This window comes from Dama dama, chromosome 10 (assembly GCF_033118175.1).
Source record: "Dama dama isolate Ldn47 chromosome 10, ASM3311817v1, whole genome shotgun sequence".
Taxonomy (NCBI): Eukaryota; Metazoa; Chordata; class Mammalia; order Artiodactyla; family Cervidae; genus Dama; species Dama dama.
The window spans coordinates 15,119,478-15,142,269 of record NC_083690.1 but is presented as its reverse complement, the minus strand read 5'-3'; the positions used below and the strand labels follow the sequence as shown (position 1 = coordinate 15,142,269).

General features: G+C 40.1%; 1 protein-coding gene across 1 annotated transcript in view; it reads left to right on the top strand.

Annotated features, from left to right (window-relative positions):
* Nucleotides 1-22,792, top strand: part of PDXDC1 (pyridoxal dependent decarboxylase domain containing 1) — a 53,615-nt gene that overhangs the window by 11,949 nt on the left and 18,874 nt on the right. Inside the window, exons 2-11 of the mRNA XM_061152883.1 lie at nucleotides 6,344-6,417; nucleotides 6,928-6,993; nucleotides 9,242-9,322; nucleotides 11,274-11,420; nucleotides 12,826-13,015; nucleotides 15,447-15,515; nucleotides 16,845-16,923; nucleotides 20,798-20,882; nucleotides 21,950-21,998; nucleotides 22,137-22,238. Coding sequence (XP_061008866.1) covers nucleotides 6,344-6,417; nucleotides 6,928-6,993; nucleotides 9,242-9,322; nucleotides 11,274-11,420; nucleotides 12,826-13,015; nucleotides 15,447-15,515; nucleotides 16,845-16,923; nucleotides 20,798-20,882; nucleotides 21,950-21,998; nucleotides 22,137-22,238 — 942 coding nt within the window. The remainder of the gene's footprint in view (nucleotides 1-6,343; nucleotides 6,418-6,927; nucleotides 6,994-9,241; nucleotides 9,323-11,273; nucleotides 11,421-12,825; nucleotides 13,016-15,446; nucleotides 15,516-16,844; nucleotides 16,924-20,797; nucleotides 20,883-21,949; nucleotides 21,999-22,136; nucleotides 22,239-22,792) is intronic.

Sequence of the window (22,792 nt, the reverse complement as noted above, 5' to 3'; positions counted from 1 at the left end):
CCTGAATATTCTTTGGAAGTACTGATGCTGAAGCTCCAATAATTTGGCCACCTGATGTGAAACGCTGACTCATTGGAAAAAACCCTGATGTTGGATAAGATCGAAGGCAGGAGAAGGGGATGATGGAGGATGAGATAGTTGGATGGCATCACTGATTTGACGGTCACGAGTTTGAACAAACACATGAGTTTGAGAGAGTGAAGGACGGGGAAGCCTGGCGTGCTGCAGTCCACGGGGTCGCAAAGAGTCGGACATGACTGAGCAACTGAACAACAACGAGTCTGAAAAACCTCAAGTGTCTTCTTGCCTACTCACCTCCTTCATCCTGAACTCTGTCTTAGAGACGAAGGTATCCCTATCTTGTCCAGTAAATTCATCTACGTAATAAACGTTTGGAGGAAGCAGCCCCTTTGTGCTAAAAAAAAAAAAAAGGGATGGTTAGACTCTGTTGCTTTTTTTTGTTAATAAAGGGGCCTTTTTTCAGGAATTGTTTCTAGTTGGCCCCCAATTTTTAATCAGGTCCCTGTACTCAAGATTTCAATGAGGGAAAGTATATTGTTTATAGGTAGGAAAAGGTGTCTCTCGTAACAGTACCGTGCGATCTTGAGCATTGAGGAAAGCGCCGTGGGCAGGGCCTCCCCGCAGTGCACTCCTTTTGAGTGCTGTGTGCTGTCTTTGGTTTTACCTTACCACTCATGAACAGCCAGCACTGCAAACATTTGCCTGGCCTTCGCTCGGTGCAGTACTGATTTAAGATAGGAAGTAAACACTGGAGTGAAGGCTGGGGTGACTGTACATCCTGCTTTGCCCAGGACTGTCCCGGTTTGTACCTGTCGTCCTGGCTTAATTATTAACAGTACTGCTTTGACTCGTAAATATGCTCTGGTTTGGGTAATAAGTTTATGATCATCTAGTTGAGGCTGTTGTAGAATAGAAATCTTACCCACAGGAAGAGTCTTCTGATAAACTAACATTTATCTAGGTGAAAACATCAGTCAAACAAGGATTACCTTTTAAATGAGACCTCACTTAGCTCTAATTATGATTTGGAGACAAGAACTTTTTCAAAGTGTAAGTTGCTTTTTTTTCTTATTTGATGAACTTGAGGAGCAGTATTGCCTAGTGGTTGAGAGCACTGGTCCTAGAGTAATTCAGACCTTGTTTTATTTTTTTTAATTTTTTTTTTTTTTTTTTTTTGGCCACGCCTCAAGGCATGTGGAATCTTAGATCTCTGACCAGGGATCAAATCTGCACCTCCTGCATCGGAAGCTTGGAGTCTAAACCACTGGACTGCCAGGGAAATCCCCAGACCTTGTTTTAAATTCTGGCTCTGAAGCCTGCTAACTCTCTGCCTTTGAGTTTGCTAGGAAGTAATGTATGTAATCACTTCATGGCAAGTCGATGGAGAAAAAGTGGAAGCAGTGGCAGATTTTAATTTCTTGGGCTCCAAAATCACTGCATATGGTAACTTCAGCCATGAAATTAAAAGATGCTTGCTCCTTGGAAGGAAAGCTATGACAAACCTAGATAGCATATTGAAAAGCAAAGACATCCCTTTGCTAATGAAGGTCTGTACAGTCAATGATAAATGGTTTTCCCAGTAGTCATATATGGATGTCAGGACCATATGTGGGCCATAAAGACTGAGTGCTGAAGAACTGATGCTTCTGAACTGTGGTGCTGGAGAAGACTCTCTTGAGAGTCCCTCTCGGGACAGCAAGGAGATCAAACCAGTCATTCCTAAAGGAAATCAACTCTGTATATTCATTGGGAGGACTGATGCTGAAGCTCCAATACTTTGGCCACCTGATGCAAAGAGCCAACTCATTGGATAAGACCCTGATGCTGGGAAAGATTGAAGGCAGGAGGAGAAGGGGACGACAGAGGATGAGATGGTTGAATGACATCACCGACTCAATGGACATGAGTTTGAGCAAACTCTGGGAGATAGTGAAGTACACAAAAGCCTGGTGTGCTGCAGTTCATTGGGTCACAAAGAGTCAAACTGACTTAGCTAATAAACAACAACAATGTGTATAAAGGTGTTAATTAGATGATGCCTAGAGTATAGAGAGCAGTTGAGTAAATTAAGGATCACAAATCTCATTGAGTCCTTTTTCTGTGCCAGACCCTGTATTAGGTGCTAAGGATTGAAAAATATGACATTTTCCCTGGGAACCTGGCATAGAATATTAGTTTTTTCTTCTCTGAATAGTGTAAAACAGTCTTCTTCTAAATAGTGAATGATGGACATCTTTATTCAACTTAATTCTTCTCTCATTTTGGTTTGTGTCTAGCTGTTGCCCTGCTATTGTTTCTTAACATTTATCACACATGTCCTTTGTCTGGCCTTGTAACAGTATTGAGGTTGGGGAATGTGAAGAAGAAAGTAGTCACTGTCCTCAGCAGAAGTGTATGGAGGCATGGCTTTTAGTTTTAAGTAACCAATTGATAAATATTTTTCTTAGAGCATTCTTTGACTTAAGGCCTGATATCCTGCAGCTGGGTAATGTTTTATATTTTGGATTATCCTGTTAACAGAACAAGCCCATGCGGGTCTATAGCATTGGAGTCACATTCTGTTCACATTTAACTAAACGTGCTATTTTCCTTACCCATCCACTACCCCACCCCCTGCCCCCACTTCACTCCCTAAAAGAGAGTAGGAGCAAGAACAATTTAAATGTCAGCCTTTCCACTCAATGAATGTGTGCTCTTGAGAGAGAGAGAGAGACTCAGATGGGGAAATATGAAGCTGCACTTCCCTCCTGCCTCTTTCAGTGTCAGCGTCTTGTCATCACATGTGATTCTGATGTTTAAAAATAAGTATTATCATATGAAGCAGCTTCTTAAGTCAACTACTTTGTCTATTCTTAACTGAAAAATCTGTTCAGTCTTATAGGAAAAGTTAGCTGTGTTGAACTTAGAGCCAATATGTTGATATCCAATATGCTGTGCCTTCCTGAGGGGTTTCGGAGGCAATATGGCAATCCAAGACTCAGGCTGACTTTAGACATTTTAGGCCTGTTGTTGTTTAGCTGCTGAGTTGTGTCTGACTCTTGCAACCTCATGGACTTTAGCCCTCCAGGCTCCTTTATCCATGGGATTCTCCAGGCAAGGATACTGGAGTGGGTTGCCATTTCCTTCTCCACAGGATCTTCCTCACCCTGGGATAAAATCTGCATCTCCTGCCTTGCAGACAGATTCTTTACCAGTGAGTGACCAGGGAAGCCCTTTAGGCCTATAAGAGAAGGCAAAATCAGTGGGAATCTGAATAGCTGCCTTCAAGAAGCACGTGATCTTGCTGGGGAGAATACCTGTCCTGGGCAGACCACCTGTAGCACAGCTCCCAGTGAGGGGTGTGAGAGATTGGGCAGGTACATGTGAGAATGGCCCCAGGCTCAAGCCTTCCGTCCTGCTGTCCCTGTAAATGTTAGTACAGTCGTTTGTCAGGCAGTGAGTCCAGATGTTTGATTTAGGAAAAAATGGTATCGACATCATTAGAGGGGATGTGAAAAAGTGAAAGGGATTTTATTCATAAGGGTTTCTTGAAAGTGGTGGATCCTGATTTAATAGGTGGTTCAGTTCAGTTCAGTCGCTCAGTCGTGTCCGACTCTTTGCGACCCCATGAATCGCAGCACGCCAGAAATAGGTGGTCAGCAGTAGATAAAAGGCACAGGGACGTTTCAGACGGCACAGATGTTATGAGCATGAAACAGGGAAGAGTAACTGATCAAGCAAACTGCTTGTCTTTGCATTTGGCCAGATGCTCAGAGGTTGGAGTGTCACAGGAGATGTGGGTGTAAGGACCTTGACCAGCAGACCGGGGAGCAAGATCACTTCTCTTGACCATTATCTTGTTCCTCGTCCTACTCAGAATTGTTAAGGAAGAACAAGGAGACCTTTTAGATTGCTCTCTCACCCATCTTGTGGTTATATTTAAATTGTGCTTTTTATTGGAAACGCCTGTTGTTTTTTAAGTGATTTTTCTATCTTTTGTAAAAAATTAGGTCGGATGTGGCTACGTGATTCTTTTCTAACCTCTTGTAGAATCAGTGTGATGTAATAGAGGCAGAAACAGATCAGGAAACCAGGATTCTGGCAGCTCTCCGTCTTTTATTAGTTCCATGAGCCTAGGCAAGTCACTGTCTTTCTCTAAGTCTTAGTTTCCTCTCTGAAATGTGACACCACGACTTCCCTGGCCTGGCGGTCCAGTAGTTAGGACTCTGTACTTCCACTGCAGGGGGCACTGGTTCCATCCTTGGTTGGGGAACTAAGATCCCACTTGCCGTGCAGTGCGGGTAAAAATAAGTGAGTTTTATAAATAATTAAAATGTTAGACTGGAAACAGAGGCTTTCATGCTATACTTTTGCTTTTTTGGAAACTTGACTCAAAACCCTGTTGTTAAAAACAGAGCTGATCTCCTTAAAGGGGAGCAGAGCTGGAAGCTCCAGGCTGCTGCCAAGTCCCTTCTCCCTAAAGTTCTTCCCAAGAGTCTTAAGGCTCAAAAGTACGCAGATTGGCAATTCCTAGGCTAGACCCCTAAGGTCCCTTCTTGATTTGACATTTTCTGATACTTACACTGGGGCTTCCCTGGTGCCTCAGACGGTAAGGAATCCGCCTGCAGTGTGGGAGATGCAGGTTTGATCCGTAGATGGGGAAAACCCCCTGGAGAAGGGAATGCCTACCCACTCCAGTATTCTCACACTGGTTAACAGTAGAATTTCTTTAAGAAAAACAACACAATTTTGAGGAGGTAATGCAATACTGAAGGTAATACTCATTGCACATCTACATAAGATAAACTATTACTAGGCACAGTAGACAATAGGAAGAAAATGCAGATAAATGCACGTGAAGTACACTTGATTAAGAGGGGACCAAAAGAGAGCTTCTATAATTGTTTATAACTCAACTCATACTACATAGAGATTCAAGGCAACAAGGCTGTCTCCCTAAAAATTGTTATAGAGATGTTAAGAAAGAGTGAATGTTTTATTTCTGCGAGAATTTAAAAAATTTAGTTCCGTCTATGTTTTGAATGGGAGGTAGATGTACACTTGGTACTAAAATCCAAAAGGACATGAATGATAAAGACTCCCTCTGATTCTTTGGCTACGTCACTATTACCAGTTTGGGTAATTGTCTGGAGGTTTTAGAAGCACTTGCAAATTCTTGACTGTAGGAGTTTCATGTGATTGCTGTAACCTGTTAGCACAAACTGGGTAGCTCAGAACAACAGAAATATATTCTCTCTCAGTTCTGGAGGCCAGAAGTTTGAAATCATTGTCGTTGAACTGAAATCAAGGGATGGCAGGGCACACTCCCTCCAGAGGTGTGTCCCTTGCTTTCTTGTTCCAGCTTATGTTGCTTGCCAGCCACCCTGCCTTTATTGGGGGTCCCATCACTCCAGTTTTAAGGGCAGCATCTTCAAACCTCCCTCTGTTCTGTCTACACATCACCTGCTCTCTGTGGTCACGTGTGGTCTCCTTCCTGTTCTGTCCTGTTGGTTCATGCTGTTGCACTTAGGGCTCACCTGGATGATCCATAGTTTAATCACATCTGCACAGACTTTGTCACGTAAGGGACACACATTCACAAGTTCTAGGGATTAGGATATGAACATCTTTTGGGGGGCTAGTTTTCAGCTCGGTGGTGGTGGTTTAGTCGCTAAGCAGTACCCGACTCTTTGCGACCCCATGGATTATAGCCCTCCAGGCTCCTCTGTCCATGGGATTTCCCAGGCAAGAACACTGGCGTGGGTTGCCATTTCCTTCTCCAGGGGATCTTTCCAACCCAGGGATCGAACCCGTATCTCCTGCATTGCAAGCAGATTGTTACCTCTGGTCCACCAGGGAAGCCCCATTTTTCAGCCTACTACAGCTGTAAAACAAATAGTGTGCTATTTGAACTTTTCTGGACCTTCTTCTAATAGTGGAAAACTCAAGTAACCTAAAAGGTCCATTAATTCAGAACTGTTAAATAAACTATAATACATCCCTCACATGCAAAAAGGTATAACCGCTAAGGAGAATGAAGTGGACCCACTGATGTGGAACCATATTCACTGTAAAACAGAAAAAAAGCAATGTGGAGAAGCGCACATGAGTAAAGGGAGTCTTGGAGAGATAGATGTCAAAAGTGGCCTCCCCGGGGGAGTGGGACTTTTTCATGTTATACCTTGAATTGTTGGAATTTTGAAATCAAGCATGTGCTTAATAACCCGAGTATATTATAATAAATCCAGAAGAAAATGGACTTACAGTTTTTTTCTTGATGAACTCTGTTGTGGAAGTAATAGAAGGTTGTTAACATTTAACCTTTTGAAAAATTTTTTTCCAGATAGCAGACCCTACTCTAGCTGAAATGGGAAAAAACTTGAAGGAGGCCATGAAGATGCTCGAGGACAGTCAGAGGTGAGCCTGTGGAACAGACGTGACCCCATTAAACATGTTCAACCTGCTGCGAAACTGGTGGCACTGGTTTCCTGCTGTTAAAGACACCTCTTGCTTTCAGAACATCATGCTTAGCTGCAGCTGACTTTAAAACTGGTGTTTGTCTTGAGTGGAAGGTGCTTTATCATTAAAGGATTTTGAAATTGAGGTGCAGGACTTATAATTTTCAGTTCTGCCTATTAAAAGTTTACTTAATATATTAACTTGACTCTATAAATACTTCTTACTGTATATTCAGGTCATATAGTACATCAAGTAAACAAGAAATGGGTTGAAGTATTATTATTTTTTTTTTAGTATTCTTTTCCTGAAATTAAACTATACCCCAGCCTGGGGGGGCTGAGATGGGTGGGGGTGGGGGGAATGTGTGTTTCAAATCCCACATCAGTTACTAGAGCTTATGAGCAGCATTATCACATGTTCATGCTCCAGTGTTAGAAATATAACAATTTTTTATTTCCCTTAAATTAGAAGAACAGAGGAGGAAAATGGAAAGAAGCTCCTATCAGGGGATATTCCAGGGCCACTGCAAGGCAGGTAGGTGGCAAGGGAGAGGAGCACTTTTCCCACTGTTGAGCAGAGGGAACCTCAGCTCAGTGTTATGGGAGGGGAGTTTGGGGCAGAGTGGATACGTGTATATGTATGGTTGAGCCCCTTTGCTGTCCACCTGAAGTTATCACAGCATTGTTAATCAGCTGTACTCCAGTATTAAATAAAAAGTTAAAAAAAAAGACAAGCACCTTTACGTGGGGTGTACATTTTCTTTAAACCAAGATTTTACCGTCACTGATTTACAATTCTAATGAACACAAAGCAAATTGAGAGTTCTATGCAATGTGTCATCAGAAAACTGAAATGCTGTTGGCTGGTTGGTGATGATGCTGTACCTACTGTTTCTCCCCCTTCCCCATTCAGAGTTTAACACAACCTCTTAGAAGCATATTCAGACTCACACTATAACTCAACTATCATACTTGTTTCATCCTTGAAAACAGCAATCTATTTGGTAGACTGAGCTTTATTGTGAGAGTTATTTTAACTTGATAAAATTTACCACTGTATTATATAGTGAGGAAAGGAAAATGAAAGGAAAATATCAGCTCATTTATTAGTAGAGTGATTTATTTTTTGGTAGCTAAAGGAAATCTGTCACATGTTTGTGGTTTGAAGTGGCAGGGAAAATATCAGGAAAATAAGTAGTTATCCAGTCAACAGTTTTTACAGGATGTTAGCACTTAATTTGGAGTTTAAGTCCTGGCCCAGTTTCCTTCGGACAAACTTATTATTTTTTTTTATAACCAGGAAACTGTACATAGGTAAATAGTACAACTCCCTTAAGTTGTCCTTTGACCCGAATATAAATATGTACAAGATTGCAAAAGAACAGAAGAAGGATCCCAGTGGATGGAGGATACTGACTGGAGGTCTTCAATGGGTGAAGTTCATTTTCCAGCTGAGAACAGGAACCAGATCTTATAAGTCTCCTCATTCTGGGCCCTCTGAAGGGAATTGTAGCATTCTACTCATCTTGCAGAAGTTTCCCTAGAAGAAATACTGCCAGGAACATCTGTAATTCTCAGAATGGGAATGCATTAATGACACATGTCCAGGGTGTTCACACTAATAATGTTAATAGCCACATCCGAGAGCCGACTTCCCAGGTGCAGAGCTCAGTGTTTTTCATGATCGAATGGCGTCCTCATAGTTTTGTAATGTAGGGTTTCCTGAAGGTCACCTGGCCTCATCTCTACATAAAGTTTAAGGACCAGAGTCTCTCACATGTGAAGGTCAGAACTGTGAGGAAGATGGGTTTGGGGACATTGTTTTTCAAAAGGGAGAACTTTTTATGTCACCTCATTAATAGAGTGGTAGCATTTTGACATCACATGTTTTGCAAGTCACCTTGCCATTGCTAACAACTGCACCACTCACATTCTTCTCATGTTTCCACCTCCTCATGTAATGAGCATTTAAAAACTTATCTTGGACAGAAGTAAGTCTGTTTATACTCCAAGAAAATCTCCAGTTTCTCCAGTTTGGGGAAGAGGTGGTAATAAGCGATGCTTGCGTTTCATGTTTAACTCTATTAGAACAAACAGGCAGGAATCCCGCGTGGAGGGAACTTAGATACACCAGTGGTATTGGCGTACTCTTGCTGCTTTTGTGATTTTTCAGCAGCTTAGAAGGCCTATTTTTGCCCTTATAACATGCTTACTAAGCAGTGTCCAAGACTCAAATGAACTGGTAGAGAAATACTGCTAAAGCTAGTGAAATTTTTAAAAATCAAATTTACATTCAGGTAGATTTAATTAATCACAAGTAAGGGGCTTCGTGGTGGCTCAGATGATCAAGAATCTGCCTCAATGCAGTAGACCCAGGTTCAATCCCAGGGTTGGGAAGATCTCCTGGAGAAGGGAATGGCTACCCACTCCAGTATTCCTGCCTGGAGAATTCCATGGACAGAGGAGCCTGGAGAGCTACAGTCCATGGGGTCGCAAAGAGTCGGACACAACTAAGCAACTAATACTTTAGTATATGTGCTGCCGAAGCGAGCAGTGCAACTAATACTTTAATGTACATGTGGTTATATTCAGAATTCAGTTGATAACTTAAGGTTTATTTTTAAAAAACAAGATGGTGTATACTGTATCTCAAAAAACATTATTTCTGTTGTAACAAGACGATATCAAAGCTAGTTTAGACAAGAGAAATAGAGACTGGTGGTGAGGGGAGGGGGTGGCATGTGCTGTTTCCCCTGTCTGTCAACTGTTTTTCTGTTCCGCAGTGGACAAGACATGGTGAGCATCCTCCAGTTAGTTCAGAATCTGATGCACGGAGATGAAGACGAGGAGCCCCAGAGCACCCGGTAATGGAGAACGGTTGGCAACTTCTCTTTGAAAGTATATGTGTTCTTGATTTTGATAATGATTACATTCATACAAGTTGCTGCAATAATAAGCCTTATTTCATTCCAGATTATATATGAAGTTACAACAACATTCACTTCCTTCAGGGAGACGTTGACATGTTTTAGATAATGTATTTTGTAAAAGGAAATCATTTACTAAAACTAAAACCTTGTCATTTTTATGGTCTTGTGTCTTAGGGAGGGGCTGGCGCAGGGGCCAGAGGGTAGCTGCTGTGTGCTTCTCTATTTCTGACTGCTTCTGTTCCTGGGCTTTTGATTGTTGAGAAGTACTGCAGCTGAATTCATTGGTGGCAGGACACGCCATCTGTGAATCATCTGTTTATCTTATTTCCATTCATGCATCTATCAAGCAATTTATCTAGTTTTATTTTCTCTTTAATTGTTTTAAATACAATGTTTTTTAGAATAAGTAATGCATTCTTCGGGTTCAGATTTCAAAAGATAGAAAAGGTATATATGCAAAGGCAGTATTCCTTCTTACCTCTCCCTCCCTAGCTTGTTCTCCTTGCTAGAGATAAGTTGCTAGTTTCTTGTGTATTCTTCAGAGATACTTCATGTACACGTAACGTACACCCAAGCCAGATGTCTATGCTTACTGCTTCCAGGACCAAAATACTCTGCATGTTGTTCTGTGTCTTGCTTTTTTCATTAATGTCTTAAAGTTCCTGGAATAGCAGTCCACAAGGAGCTTTCTCCTTTATTTAAGCTGTTTAATGTTGCTCTGGGGCTCCCCTGATAGTTCAGCAGTAAAGACTCCACCTGCAGTGCAGGGTACGTGGGTTTGACCCCTGGGTCGGGAAGACCCCCTGGAGGAGAAAGTGGCAACCCACTCCAGTACTCTTGCCTGGAAAACCCCATGGACAGAGGAGCCTGGTGGGCTGCGGTCCTCGGGGTTGCAAAGAGTCGGACACGACTGAACATGTACACAGTGTTACTCAGTGGGTGAGCCATATTTTATTTAACTAGTCTCCGATTCATGTTTTACTCTTACAAACATTCCTGCAGCTAGTAACTTTGCACATGTGTCATTTCCTCAAAGTAGTGTTTCTGGAGATTAAAGTCCTAGAAGTGGGATTGCTAGACCGAATAAGTTTGTGTATTTGTAAATTTGACAGATATTGCCACATTTCCCTTCATGGAATTGTGCCCATTCACATTCCCATTCTGTGTGTGTGAGAGTTTTCCCCCCATACCTTTACCTACAAGGGTATTAGCAAACTTAAGGATTGTTGCCAGTCTGATAGGTAAGAAATGATATTTTAGCATAGCTTTAGTTTGCATTTTTCTTAAGAATCAGGTTAAGTGTCTTTTTTGTATGTTTTAAGACCCATTTATATTTCCTTTTCTATGAACTGTCTCTGCTCAGAATCCTGTTGATTTTTTTGTCATTTTCATTATTATATTTATTCTTTATAAGAGAAATTAGTCCATCCACTTTAATTATATGCAAAACAATACCTAGTTCCCCTTGAATTTGGTGAATTGTTATAAATAGCTATTTAATGCAGGGAATTTATCTTCATCCATTGATTCTTAAATTGTTTTCTGCACATTTTATCTCAGCTCTACTCTCCATAATTCTTACAGCTAGTCTTTAAGAAACTTTTTTGGAGAAAATTATTTAAAAACAGTTTGTGTAGTTAGTTGGTATTCAATAAAAAGGATATTTATCTCCTAGGACTTGAATTCAGAAAGAAAATTTCTCCCTAAGCTATTAATACCTTATTACACATTGAATTTTCTAAATTTATCTCAATTTCTGCCTTCTAGGCCATTAAGTGCATTTCAAATGTGACAGAAATTTTTGTGGAATACTGTGTCTCTAAGTTTTATTTATTTATGCTTAGACTAATACCTTTTTTAAAATCTAATATATTTTGATTAACAGAATTCAGAATATTGGAGAACAAGGTCATATATCTTTGTTGGGGCATAGTCTGGGAGCTTACATTTCAACTCTGGATAAAGAGAAGCTGAGAAAACTTACTACTAGGATACTTTCAGACACTACCTTATGGCTCTGCAGAATTTTCAGGTAATAAGTTTTTAGTTTCCGGTAAAGGCATTTATGAGTTGGATATGCACTGTGAGAAGTCTCTCTTCTGGAGCTGTGCTGCCTAGAATCAGATCTGCCTCTTCCCTTTCCTTTTGGAAGAATTACTTAACCACTCCATGCCTCAGTTTACTTATCTGTGCAATGGAGATAGCCTTAATATCAGCTGATGACATTGTTGTGAGGATTAAATGAACCAATGAATTAATACGTGTGAAGAGCTAAGAACATGAGCCTGTACTGTTGAATAATGTCCACAGTTTCTTATTTGTTACTATATATAGTAGAACTCTATGTAACCTTACTCTGTATTTTCTACGTCTCCTATAAATGTGTTATCATACTTCCATGATTTTAAAAAAATAAAAATAAAGAAAGAAAAAGAAGATTCCTAGTTGGCACATGTTGATAGAAGATGTAGCAGTGAAATGGAGACAAGTTTTGGGGAGTTTTTTTTTTTTTGCCATGCTGTGTGGCATGCTGGATCTTAGTTCCTCGAGCAGGGATTGAACCCATGCCCCCATTCTTAACTACTGGACCACCAGGGAAGTCCCTGGATTCGAGCATTTTTATTTAAAGTATTAGCTGTGTTTTAGTAGAAAGGAAATGCTGTTATAAGGAAGATGAGTATGTGTTGTGAAATTGATTTGCTTTATACAGTGATAAATACTGTCATTATTAAGGAATTCTAGCAAAGTATGTAGTTGGTAGAAGATACAAGACCAGTGGTATTTTGTGTTTATTTATGCTGTTACTTTTATGGAAAAGGAATGTTTACCTAACGTTGGAACGTTTAATAACTTGGGAGACTCATTTTCAGATGGTGGAAAAGAGCTTGGCCTGGCAAAAGTATGAGTTTGCCTATGTGGCAAAGGAGAAATTTTCTTCTAATAAAAATCCAGCACCTGTAATTGAAATTCTCTCTTTCTGTTTAGAGTTGGAGAAGAATAAAAGGTTCCAAGCAGATAATGGTGAAAGCAAAACTTAGCCTGTCTAGCGTTATTGACAGTTTTACTTACTTTGGATGTTTTAGGGCTGACACTACTAAAAACCATGCCTACATTATCCATTGCCGACTTCCTGGTGAAATAAGCCGATCCATGACCTTCAGCCTTTTTGTGCCTGAGGCATTCCTGTTTCCTACTGGTTTTCCTTAGTTCCTACTGTTCCTGGAGCTCAGTGTGGATGAAGGGTCATTGCCTCTGTTCTTTATAACCTCCGGCTGCCATGAGTTGTCAGCCATCTGAGATGAGGGTGATTCCTATCTCCTTTGACTGGTCTGGGTGACAGTTTCTAGGTTGAGAAAAGATTTACTTCCATGGTTATAAGACTGGGACTTATAAAATCAGAGGTAAGAACATACTGACATATGAGTGTCTCTTAACAGGTATGAAAATGGCTGTGCTTATTTCCACGAAGAAGAAAGAGAAGGACTCGCAAAGATCTGTAGGCTTGCCATCCATTCCCGTTACGAAGACTTCGTAGTGGATGGGTTCAACGTGTTATATAACAGGAAGCCTGTGATCTATCTAAGTGCTGCTGCTAGGCCTGGCCTGGGCCAGTACCTCTGTAATCAGGTAATGTGGCATAAGGGCAGTCGTTTCAAGAAACGATGCTTTGTTCTGTCCTAGGAGTTTTTCAAGTGTGTTGACCCATTTCTTTAGCCACTTTTTTTTTCAAGTGAAAAGAAAAATGATTTTCTTACATGTGTGTTATGTCATTTTTATATATGAATGTGTATTAATAAGTTTAGAGAGATATATATGTATTTTTTAGTTACCCAAAGGCAGCCACAGTCAACATTTTACTTTATTTATTTTCAGACTTTGATCAGTCAGAGGGCATGTATGTTTTTACATGGCTATACATGGCTTTTTTCACTTACCGTTGTAATAGGCGCATATCATGTTTTATCAGTTCTTCAAAGTAAAGTATATTTTTAATGGCTTCATGATATTCCTTCAAGTGAGTGTACAGTATTTTAACTTTTTTTTTTTCTTTTTGGGCAATTAGAGTGTTTGTATTCTTTAGCTTTTTATGACCATTTTTGGGAAATTCTCTTTGTTTAGTGCTGTTATGGACATCTTTGTGCATCAAGCTTTTTCTATACTTTGGGTTATATTTCTCAGATGGATTTTCAGAGCCAGTCTGGAATTATTAGATCAAAGAGCATTATCCTTTTCTAGAATTTATGAAAGCTTGATTAGGGTGCTACCTTGAATCAAGAACTTGTTAAGCCTCTTGGCCAAGAACATTTTAAAGCAAAACCCATAGGATTGGAGGGATTGTCTTCTGTAAGATGGAGGAGTCCCAGGAAATACATAGGGGAAACTCGGGAGTTGAGTTGATTCTGAGCCTTGGTCACTGGTGGCAAGAAATTGTGTCCTCTTCTTCTCTGGAGGAGGGCATGGCAACCCACTCCAGTATTCTTGCCTGGAGAATCCCGTTGACAAAGGAGCCTGATGGGGTACAGTCCCTGGGATTGAAAAAGAGTTAGACACAACTTGGTGACTAATCAGCAACAGCAAATATTAACCTAAATGGACTAAATCAGGTCAGCAATACAGAGTGTTTTTACCCATTTTCACATCAAAAAAAAAAAAAAAAGAAATCCTACCCTCTTCTTAAGGGTATACAAGATGAGGAATTTTATAATACCTCTGTAGAAACATGAAACAAATTACTTATTGAGTACCTGCTGTGAGCCAGGCTCTTAGGTCTCAGAGCTGTCTTGGGAGAACAATCGAGTCTTCAAAAGATGTGTGAGGATGTTAAGTGGGAAAGGCAGGTGGCAGGTGTTCATGTTTTTAAAACGATGTACATGCTAATGTGCATTTTTTTTATACCTGGAAAAATATATTTATATACATACATTGTATTTTTGCCTATAAAATATCTGGAAAGTTCTGTACTAACCTGTTAATGGGGTAATGTTAGTCTCTCAGTCATGTACAAGTCTGTGACTGTGGACTGTAGCCTGCCAGGCTCCTCCGTCCATGGGATTCCCCAGGCAAGATTACTGGAGTCGGTAGCCATTCCCTTCTCCAGGGGATCATCCCAACCCAGAGGTCGAACCCGGGTCTCCTGCATTGCAGGCGAGTCTTTCCCGTCTGAGCCACCAGGGAAGCCCGACAGTGACACATTGGTGGCTGAGTTGAGGGGTCTGCGGGGTGGGGAGAATGGGATGACATTTTCATTTTTAATTTCTGTATTTATTTATTGTGTGTTTTACTTGGGTTTCACGTTCATAATTTAGAACGAAGATTCTTTATAGGAAAAAAATGTAAATAAAGTGCTTGTTGACTTTTTGGTCTGTAAATGCTTACAGGCCTTAGTTATATAGAGCAATATGCTCAAATGTTAAAAAATTCCTGAAACATAATCTCCTTAAGGATTTGGAAGCTAAAAATTAAGAATATAAAATTTATCTGACAATTACCATCTCCATAGCACTGACTTCATTTCTCTTGAGATGTGTACATCTGTTAGTCCATATTTATTGCTTTTTAGGAATGGGTGGGCCCACAAATATATGTCATTCTTTGAATGCCTTTAGGAGGTGTTATTTACCACTAATCCTTGGAGGGAAGATCCTAAATTACCCCCCAAAACGCTAAAGGCTCAGCTTGTTTCTCCATTTGGAAAAGTTTTTTTGGCATATTCTAAAATACAACAAAGATTAGGTACTCATTTAGAAGATGAGTTGATAGTTACTCATTTAGAAGATGAGTTGATAGTTACTCATTTAGTTGACTCATTTAGAAAATTTTACATTGTCTTTATCCTTTTAAAAGACAGCTCCTGGAAATTTACCTCCCCCCCCAGTTGTTTTCCTTTTTTTGGCTTGACTTTCTAGATACACTTTAACATCTATATGTTTATATATTAAGTGTTCCTAAGGGAGGGATTGTTTTAAAAGAATGCTGTGACTTAGAACCACAGTCTCTGGGGACGTGAGGGGATGGAGACAAAGGTCCTTCTTGTGAAATTGCACATTTCTTCCTGCAGCTTGGCTTGCCTTTCCCCTGCTTGTGCCGGGTGCCCTGTAACACTGTGTTTGGATCCCAGCATCAGATGGTAAGCTCTGATGGTGACGTTTACAATGGTAAAATATAGAGATAAGCTCTGATGGTAAGTTCATAAAATAAGAAAGAATTGTATTTTGAAACTGTATCTTCCTTTCAATTGTGGTTCTGTTCACTGGCCTCCAGATAGTTATTAGATTATTCATGGGTGGCTTAGAGCTTCCCGTTGTTTAATACATGCTTCCAGGTTTGAATGTCCGCACAGGTTGACTGGCATAAAGGTGAGCAGCACCTGGCTCTTAAGGAGTCTTATAATCACTGTATCACCTGCTTTAAGTAGAAACATGGAGTTCAGTTAAGCACCAGAAATTCCTTCTAAAGCTCATCCCTTTCAAATGCTTATCACTGTTACCTGGATTTATGAATGCAGATTTTGAAAGTGAGGTTGTTTATCATAATCCTTGGGATTGGATTCTGCTTATTTTCAGACATACTGAAGCAGAAGGGATAGGTTTAGGATTCTGCATTTCTTTTTCAAGGTAGTTAGGTTTTCTGATTTAGATACATCATTGAATAACATTCAGCTCGGTTCATTCGCTCAGTTGTAGTCGTATCTGACTCTTTGCAACCCCATGGACTGCAGCACTCCAGGCTTCCCTGTCCATCACCAACTCCCACAGCTTGCTCAAACTCATGTTCATCAAGTCAGTGATGCCACCCAACCATCTCATCCTCTGTCAGCCCTTTCTCCTGTTGCCTTCGATCTTTCCCAGCATCAGGGTCTTTTCCAGTGATTGACATCAGGTGGACAAAGTATTAGAGCTTCAGCATCAGTCCTTCCAATGAACATTCAGGACTGATATCCTTTAGGATTGACTGGTTTGATCTTCTTGCAGTCCAAGGGACTCTCAAGAGTCTTCTCCAACACCACAGTTCAAAAGCATCAATTCTTTGGCACTTAGCTTTCTTCATGGTCCAGCTCTCACATCCATACATGACTACTGGAAAAACCATAGCTTTGACTAGATGCACCTTTGTTGGCATGACATTAGAGGTACATTTTTGACTGTTTTTGTGGTGGCAGGGAGGCCAGTTTAAGAGAATTTTTTAAATCATAAATGTTTTAAAGTAGAGAAATGTTGGTTTTGTGTATGTAGTTTCTAACTTTAATCTCATTTAACTGAGTTTTCTAGTTAATCTTGAAGTAAAATGATTTTGTTTTCTCATCAATAATTAGAGGGATTGAAAAGGAAAATTGTCAAGAGAAAAACTAATTTGATCAATTTTGAGAGTATCTGCTTCATTCAGAAGTCATCATTTTTCCTTGTATAGCTTTTATGCTGGTTGTCTCATGTTTTTGTGGTTTGTCTTTCAATCCCAGGATGTTGCCTTCCTGGAGAAACTGATTAAAGATGACATAGAACGAGGAAAACTGCCCCTGCTGCTTGTTGCAAATGCTGGTAGGTGTCATGAACCAGAATCTTTCATTTTGGACATACAGGATAGAGGATCGGGGAAAAAAAAGAAGATTGGTACTTAGCCTAAAAGAGATCAAGTCTTAAGAATGTAAAATGTCGGTTTGTTTTGGGAGTTCTTGTTTGTGTGTATATACTTTTTCATTTAGGATGTAAGTGCTTTTCTACTCCATCATGTGCTTCCTTTCTAAATTGAATTTTTAAATGTCACACTTTAAATCTCCACTTTTGAGACAGGAAGTTAACTACCGCTTTCTGCTGTGCTCACCAAATTGTATTCAGCATTGTACTTGAAGCTCTAGACAGTGCAGTAAGGCAAGAAAAATAATTACATGACATACAGATTAGAGAGGAAAAATAAAACTGTCTTTATTTACAGATGGCATCATCGTATAGATAGAAAGTCCTAAGGAAACCACGAACAGCCATTGGAACTAATAAGCAGATCTATCAAGGTTGCAATGAACAATTGAAATTGGATTTTAAAGGCCATTCATAATGACATCAAAAAACCCTTCAAGGATAAATGTAACAAAATAATATAAGAAGTATACACTGAAAACTACAAAATGTTGCTGAGAGAAATTCAAGAAAACCCAAATAAATGGAACAGTGTGCCATCAACATGGGTTGAATAAATTGGTATTATTAAGTCACATCTCTCCAAAATTAATCTATATATTCAACTCAATCCATACCAAAATCTTAGCACCTTCCAATTTCTTATAGAAATGGATAAGCTGATTCTAAAATTTATATGGTCGTAAAATGTTCTAAGATGAGTGAAAATCATTGTGAAAAAGAACAGCATTGGAAGACCTACCTTGTCTGACTTTTAGAGTTACTATACAGCGACATATAAGAGAGCGTGAGCTTAACTGAAGAAAATAGAGTTCAGAAATAGACTTACCCATAGAAATATGGTCACTTGGGGTTTTTTTTTACGAAGATTCCAAAGGTAATTTAGAAGGAAAAGGATAGTCTTATCCATCAGTGGTTTTGGAACAATTGGATATCAATATAGAAAAAATTGAACCTCAACCTTTACCTCATTCTACATGAAGATGTTAATTGTAAATAGTTCATAAACCTGAACATAAAAGCCAAAGCAGTAAAATTTCTAGAAGAACATATAGAAAACCTCTGTGACCTTGGCTGAGGACAGATTTCTTGGGACACAAAGGCAGAACCATAAATTGGGCTTTATCAAAAGTTAAAACCTTTGCTGCCCAGGGAACTATATTCAATATCTTGTAATAACCTTAATGGAAGAATCTGAAAAAGAATGACTTTGCTGTCAGGTGGCTGAGTGGTAAAGAATGCCAAGCAGGAGACACACATTTGATCCCTGGGTCAGGAATGTGCCCTGGAGAAGGAAATGGCAACCCACTCCAGGCTTATGATATTCAAAAGACCATGTTAAAAAAATGGAAAGGCAAGTAACAGACTAGGAGGAGATATTGACAAAACATTTTCCTGACAAAGGACTCTATCCAAAATATATAAGGAGGTTTTATAATTCAGTATTACGGATATAAATAATACAGTGTTTAAAGTGAACAAGCAATTTGAGTAAAGACTTCACCAAAGAAATACATGAATATATAAGCACTGAAAAAATGCTTAACATTGTTAGTCATTAAAGAAATGCAAATTAAAACAACAATGAGCTACTACTATATATCTGTTAGAATGGAGAATATAAAAAAATACAGTGCCAAACACTAGTACAGATGCACAATAACTGAAACCTTTAGGCTGCTATAGAGATCCAATCTTCTTACCTGAAAACAACCCAGATTCCCCTCCCCTGGTGAATGAATAAATTATAGGATAAATAAATCATGGGTTACTATAGCAATAAATGGAAATAACTACTGAAACACATATCAACATGGATGAATTTCAGAAGCATGCTAATTAAGGGCCAAAAGACACAAGACATAAAGGGCCAAAAAGACAAAAGAAGTTACATAGTGTTTGATCCATTTATATGAAATTCTAAGAAGATAAAACTACAGCAGAGAAAACATATCACAGTTGTCTGGGGCCAGTGAGGAGTGGAGAGAAGAGTGAAACTTCAGGGGGGAGTGAGGGAACTTTTGGGGTGATGCTGGTTACACACTGTATACATTTGTCAAAATTCATTGAATTGACTGAAGTTATATGACTAAATTATACTTCAATCAGTAAAGTTGATTATTAAAAAGCAATAATAAACAGAAAAAGCATCCATCCACCTTGTTGCCGCCAGAAGAACTGTCTCTTCTGCCTGATTTAGTGTATATGTATTTAAATAGAAACAGAACCAGTGTACTATCAATCACATAACAAATGGGAGGGGCTTCAGTTTACATGTGGTTGAGTGACTTACCAGTGTGACCACGTTGCCGTCAGCAGACTCCACATCCCAGTGGTGAGCCAGCTGACATTGCCACAAGGTGAAGAGAATCCGAGTGTGGCCTCCGGTCGCTTAAACACAGCATGTGCTTTATGTTTTGATGGCTCATGTCACACAATCCATGCCTTGGCTTTTGATCTTGTTTCGGCTAAACTAAATGTGTCATTTAAGATTTTTTTTTTTTAATTTGAGATGGATTTGGGTTTGGGAGATGGCGTTTTCAGCCTTTTCCCTGGCACAGCCCGTACAAGAGAAGCAGTTGTCTTAGTTGTATTCATTGAATTAGTTGGTGAAGATCTGAAATCTTACTAGGTGGCTTCTGCTAACTGGAAATTTCGGACAGTTGGGAGCATGCTGACTCTTCATTTTACTCATGTTCTATGAGGAGGGTCTTGTAAATGTCGCCAAGGGGGTGGGTCAGCGTGTGTAATGTGTTTAAGCTGACTTCAGAATGCTTTCTAAATTTAAACAACACCTCATCTTGGGTTAAAAAAAATTCATGTTATTTTTTATAGAAAGTAAAAGAAAATGAAAGTTGCTCAGTCGTGTCCAACTCTTTGCGACCCTGTGGACTATAGCCTGCCAGACTCCTCTGTCCATGAAATTCTCCAGGCAAGAATACTGGAGTGGGTTGCCATTCCCTTCTCCAGAGGATCTTCCCAACCCAGGGACTGAACCGAAGTCTCCCTCTATTTTTTATAGAGGACATCTAAATAAAAATAACCCAGAAAGTGACAAAAAGTAAGGGATATCTTGAGCGAGGGCTTTCCAGGTGGCGCAGCAGTAAAGAATTTGCCAGCCAATGCAGGAGACACAAGAGACGAGTGTTCGATCCCTGAGTCGGGAAGATGCTCTGGAGTAGGAAATAGCAACCCACTCCAGTAATCTTGCCCGGAAAATTCCATGAACAGAGAGGAGCCTGGCGGACTACAGTCCTTTGGGTCGCAAAGAATCAGACACAACTGAGCACACATACACATCTTGGACAAATGCTGACGGAACAAAAGTACTACAGCAGGGTTGCTATGAGATAAAATAGACTTCATAGTAATGATTCATGGCATCTACTCAGATATAATACGTATAAATGCTTATGAATATAACGTTGAAATATATAAAGGAAAAGTTGATAGAATACTGGTATAAATTGACAAACCCACAGTCTGGGTGGGAAACTTGAATATATTCTGAAACAACAGATCAAGTACATAGAAAATTAGTGTATATAGATATACATAGGATTTAAATTGACAGCAAGCTTGATTTTTTATTTTTCAAAACTTGAATAATCCTTGAATAATCAGCTTGCAGTGGTTGATTTTAAGCCAGTTTACAAGGTAAATCTCAACAAAACAGATACATTACTTCTCTTAAAGGGAGATACTGTATATAGAAGCTTTTATCATGCTGTAAAGACTCAGAAAATATTTATGTCCTTTCTTGTGTGTTTTATGCTAGGAACTGCAGCAGTGGGGCACACAGATAAGATTGGGCGTTTAAAAGAGCTCTGTGAGCAATATGGCATATGGCTTCACGTGGAGGGGTGAGTGGAGGGGAGTTTGGTTCCATGGTGGGCCTGCAGAGTGCCTGGGAAGAGCTCACTATGTCATCACGCTTGTCTCTAAGGACTCTTTGGTGAAGTGAAAGTGAAGGTGAAAGTCACTCAATCATGTTCGACTCTTTGTGATCCCATGGTCTGTACAGTCCATGGAATTCTCCAGGCCAGAATACTCAAGTGGGTAGCTGTTGCCTTCTCCAGGGGATCTTCCCAACCCAGGGATTGAACCCAGGTCTCCCGCCTTGCAGGCAGATTCTTTACCAGCTGAGCCACCAGGGAAGCCCAAGGACTCTTTGGGTTGCAGATAATAAAGAGATCTTACTGGCTCCCTTAACTCAGACCGGTGTTAGGATTGGCGGGAGGCACCACGTCAGCCAGGTCCCTTGGCTGAACTTCCCCCGCGGTGGCTCCGTCTGGAGGTCGATAGCCTTTCCTGTTCAGGTGCAGAGTAGCTGCAACAACTCCACCCGCCTTTCCAGCCTTGTGTCTGGAGGGTCAGAAATCTGCCAGGAGTCTCATGCTGAGCCAGTCGCTGTGGCCAGGGAAATGTAATTCTCTGATAGTTTAGGTGATTGCGAGGCTGAGGTCTCTCAGAGGAGGTGGGGGTGGATTCCCAGAAGGCCGCTGGAGTGCTGCAAAGAGAAGGGGCAGGGGAGGATGTGGGGCAGCCCTGGGGGTCCATTTCCAGCACGTCATACATACATGGTGCGTTGCTTCTTAATATTGTCCCTCTGGGAAGCGTGATGACTTGGATATAATACCTACCAAGTTAGAAAGTAAGACACTTATTACACAGATAAGTAGAAGACATCCCCTGAAACATTTTAATTAAAATGAATTTTCCAGGTTTTCCTGAAATTTGTATAATATATGTGCCACACTTTATGTTGCTGTTGCAAATGCTACCAGCACAGCTGAAAGACATGTAAATGTCAGCATGGAACAGCACAGTCCTGTTTTGTTTTTCTTTTTGGGGTGGGGGGGCGGGGGGGGAAGTACATACTTAGCGAATAAGCAGCAGTAAATAATCAGGTCTGTGTTTTTTCTTCCAGTGTGAATCTGGCAACCTTGGCTCTAGGTTATGTCTCCTCTTCAGTGCTGGTATGTTGTTGATTTACTAAATACTGTGTTTGTAAGGACTTTAAAATCACTTCATCCCTGATGGTTTTTATGAATGGAAAAGGGCGTTGGGTTGACTGGATCCTGATGTCTAACAGGAAGTTGTTCTCTCCATGGCAGGCTGCAACCAAATGTGACAGCATGGTGCTGACCCCGGGCCCGTGGCTAGGTTTGCCAGCTGTTCCGGCCGTGACCCTCTATAAGCATGACGATCCTGCCTTGGTAAACTTCCTCTCACCGGGAGGGGGTAGGGAGTAGCTAGTAATCATTGCGTCTGGGGGCAAAAGCAGAAAAAGGAAAAAGTATATCTTTTCCTTAATGCTACATCTGTGATTTTTCATTTAAAAAAAAATTTTTTTTACGTAAGGGAAACTGTGCCATATATATTTTTTCTGTTTATTCTCCCCATACTTCCCCATGTGTATGAAAAACTTTTATCACTGTATAATACTCCATCATTTAAGTACCACAGTCATCCTCCATTTGTGAACTTGTAGGCTGTTTTCAAATTTTTGTTACTGAAATAATGAGCATCACTCGTGTTTCAAATTACTCCTTAGACTGAATTCCCACAGTGGAATTAATAATTAAGATTATTTTAAGGCTCTTGATCCTCCACATTGTCTAAAAAGTTGTAACATGATGTAGTTCTTAAAACCATAGTGATGGTTCTTGTTCGTGAACCAGTTAGTGATAGGCAACTGCGAAATAAGTTTTCAATGGTTCTTAAACAGTTAAGCCTTGCTCATGTGTTTCTGGCCAAGTATTTGAGGATG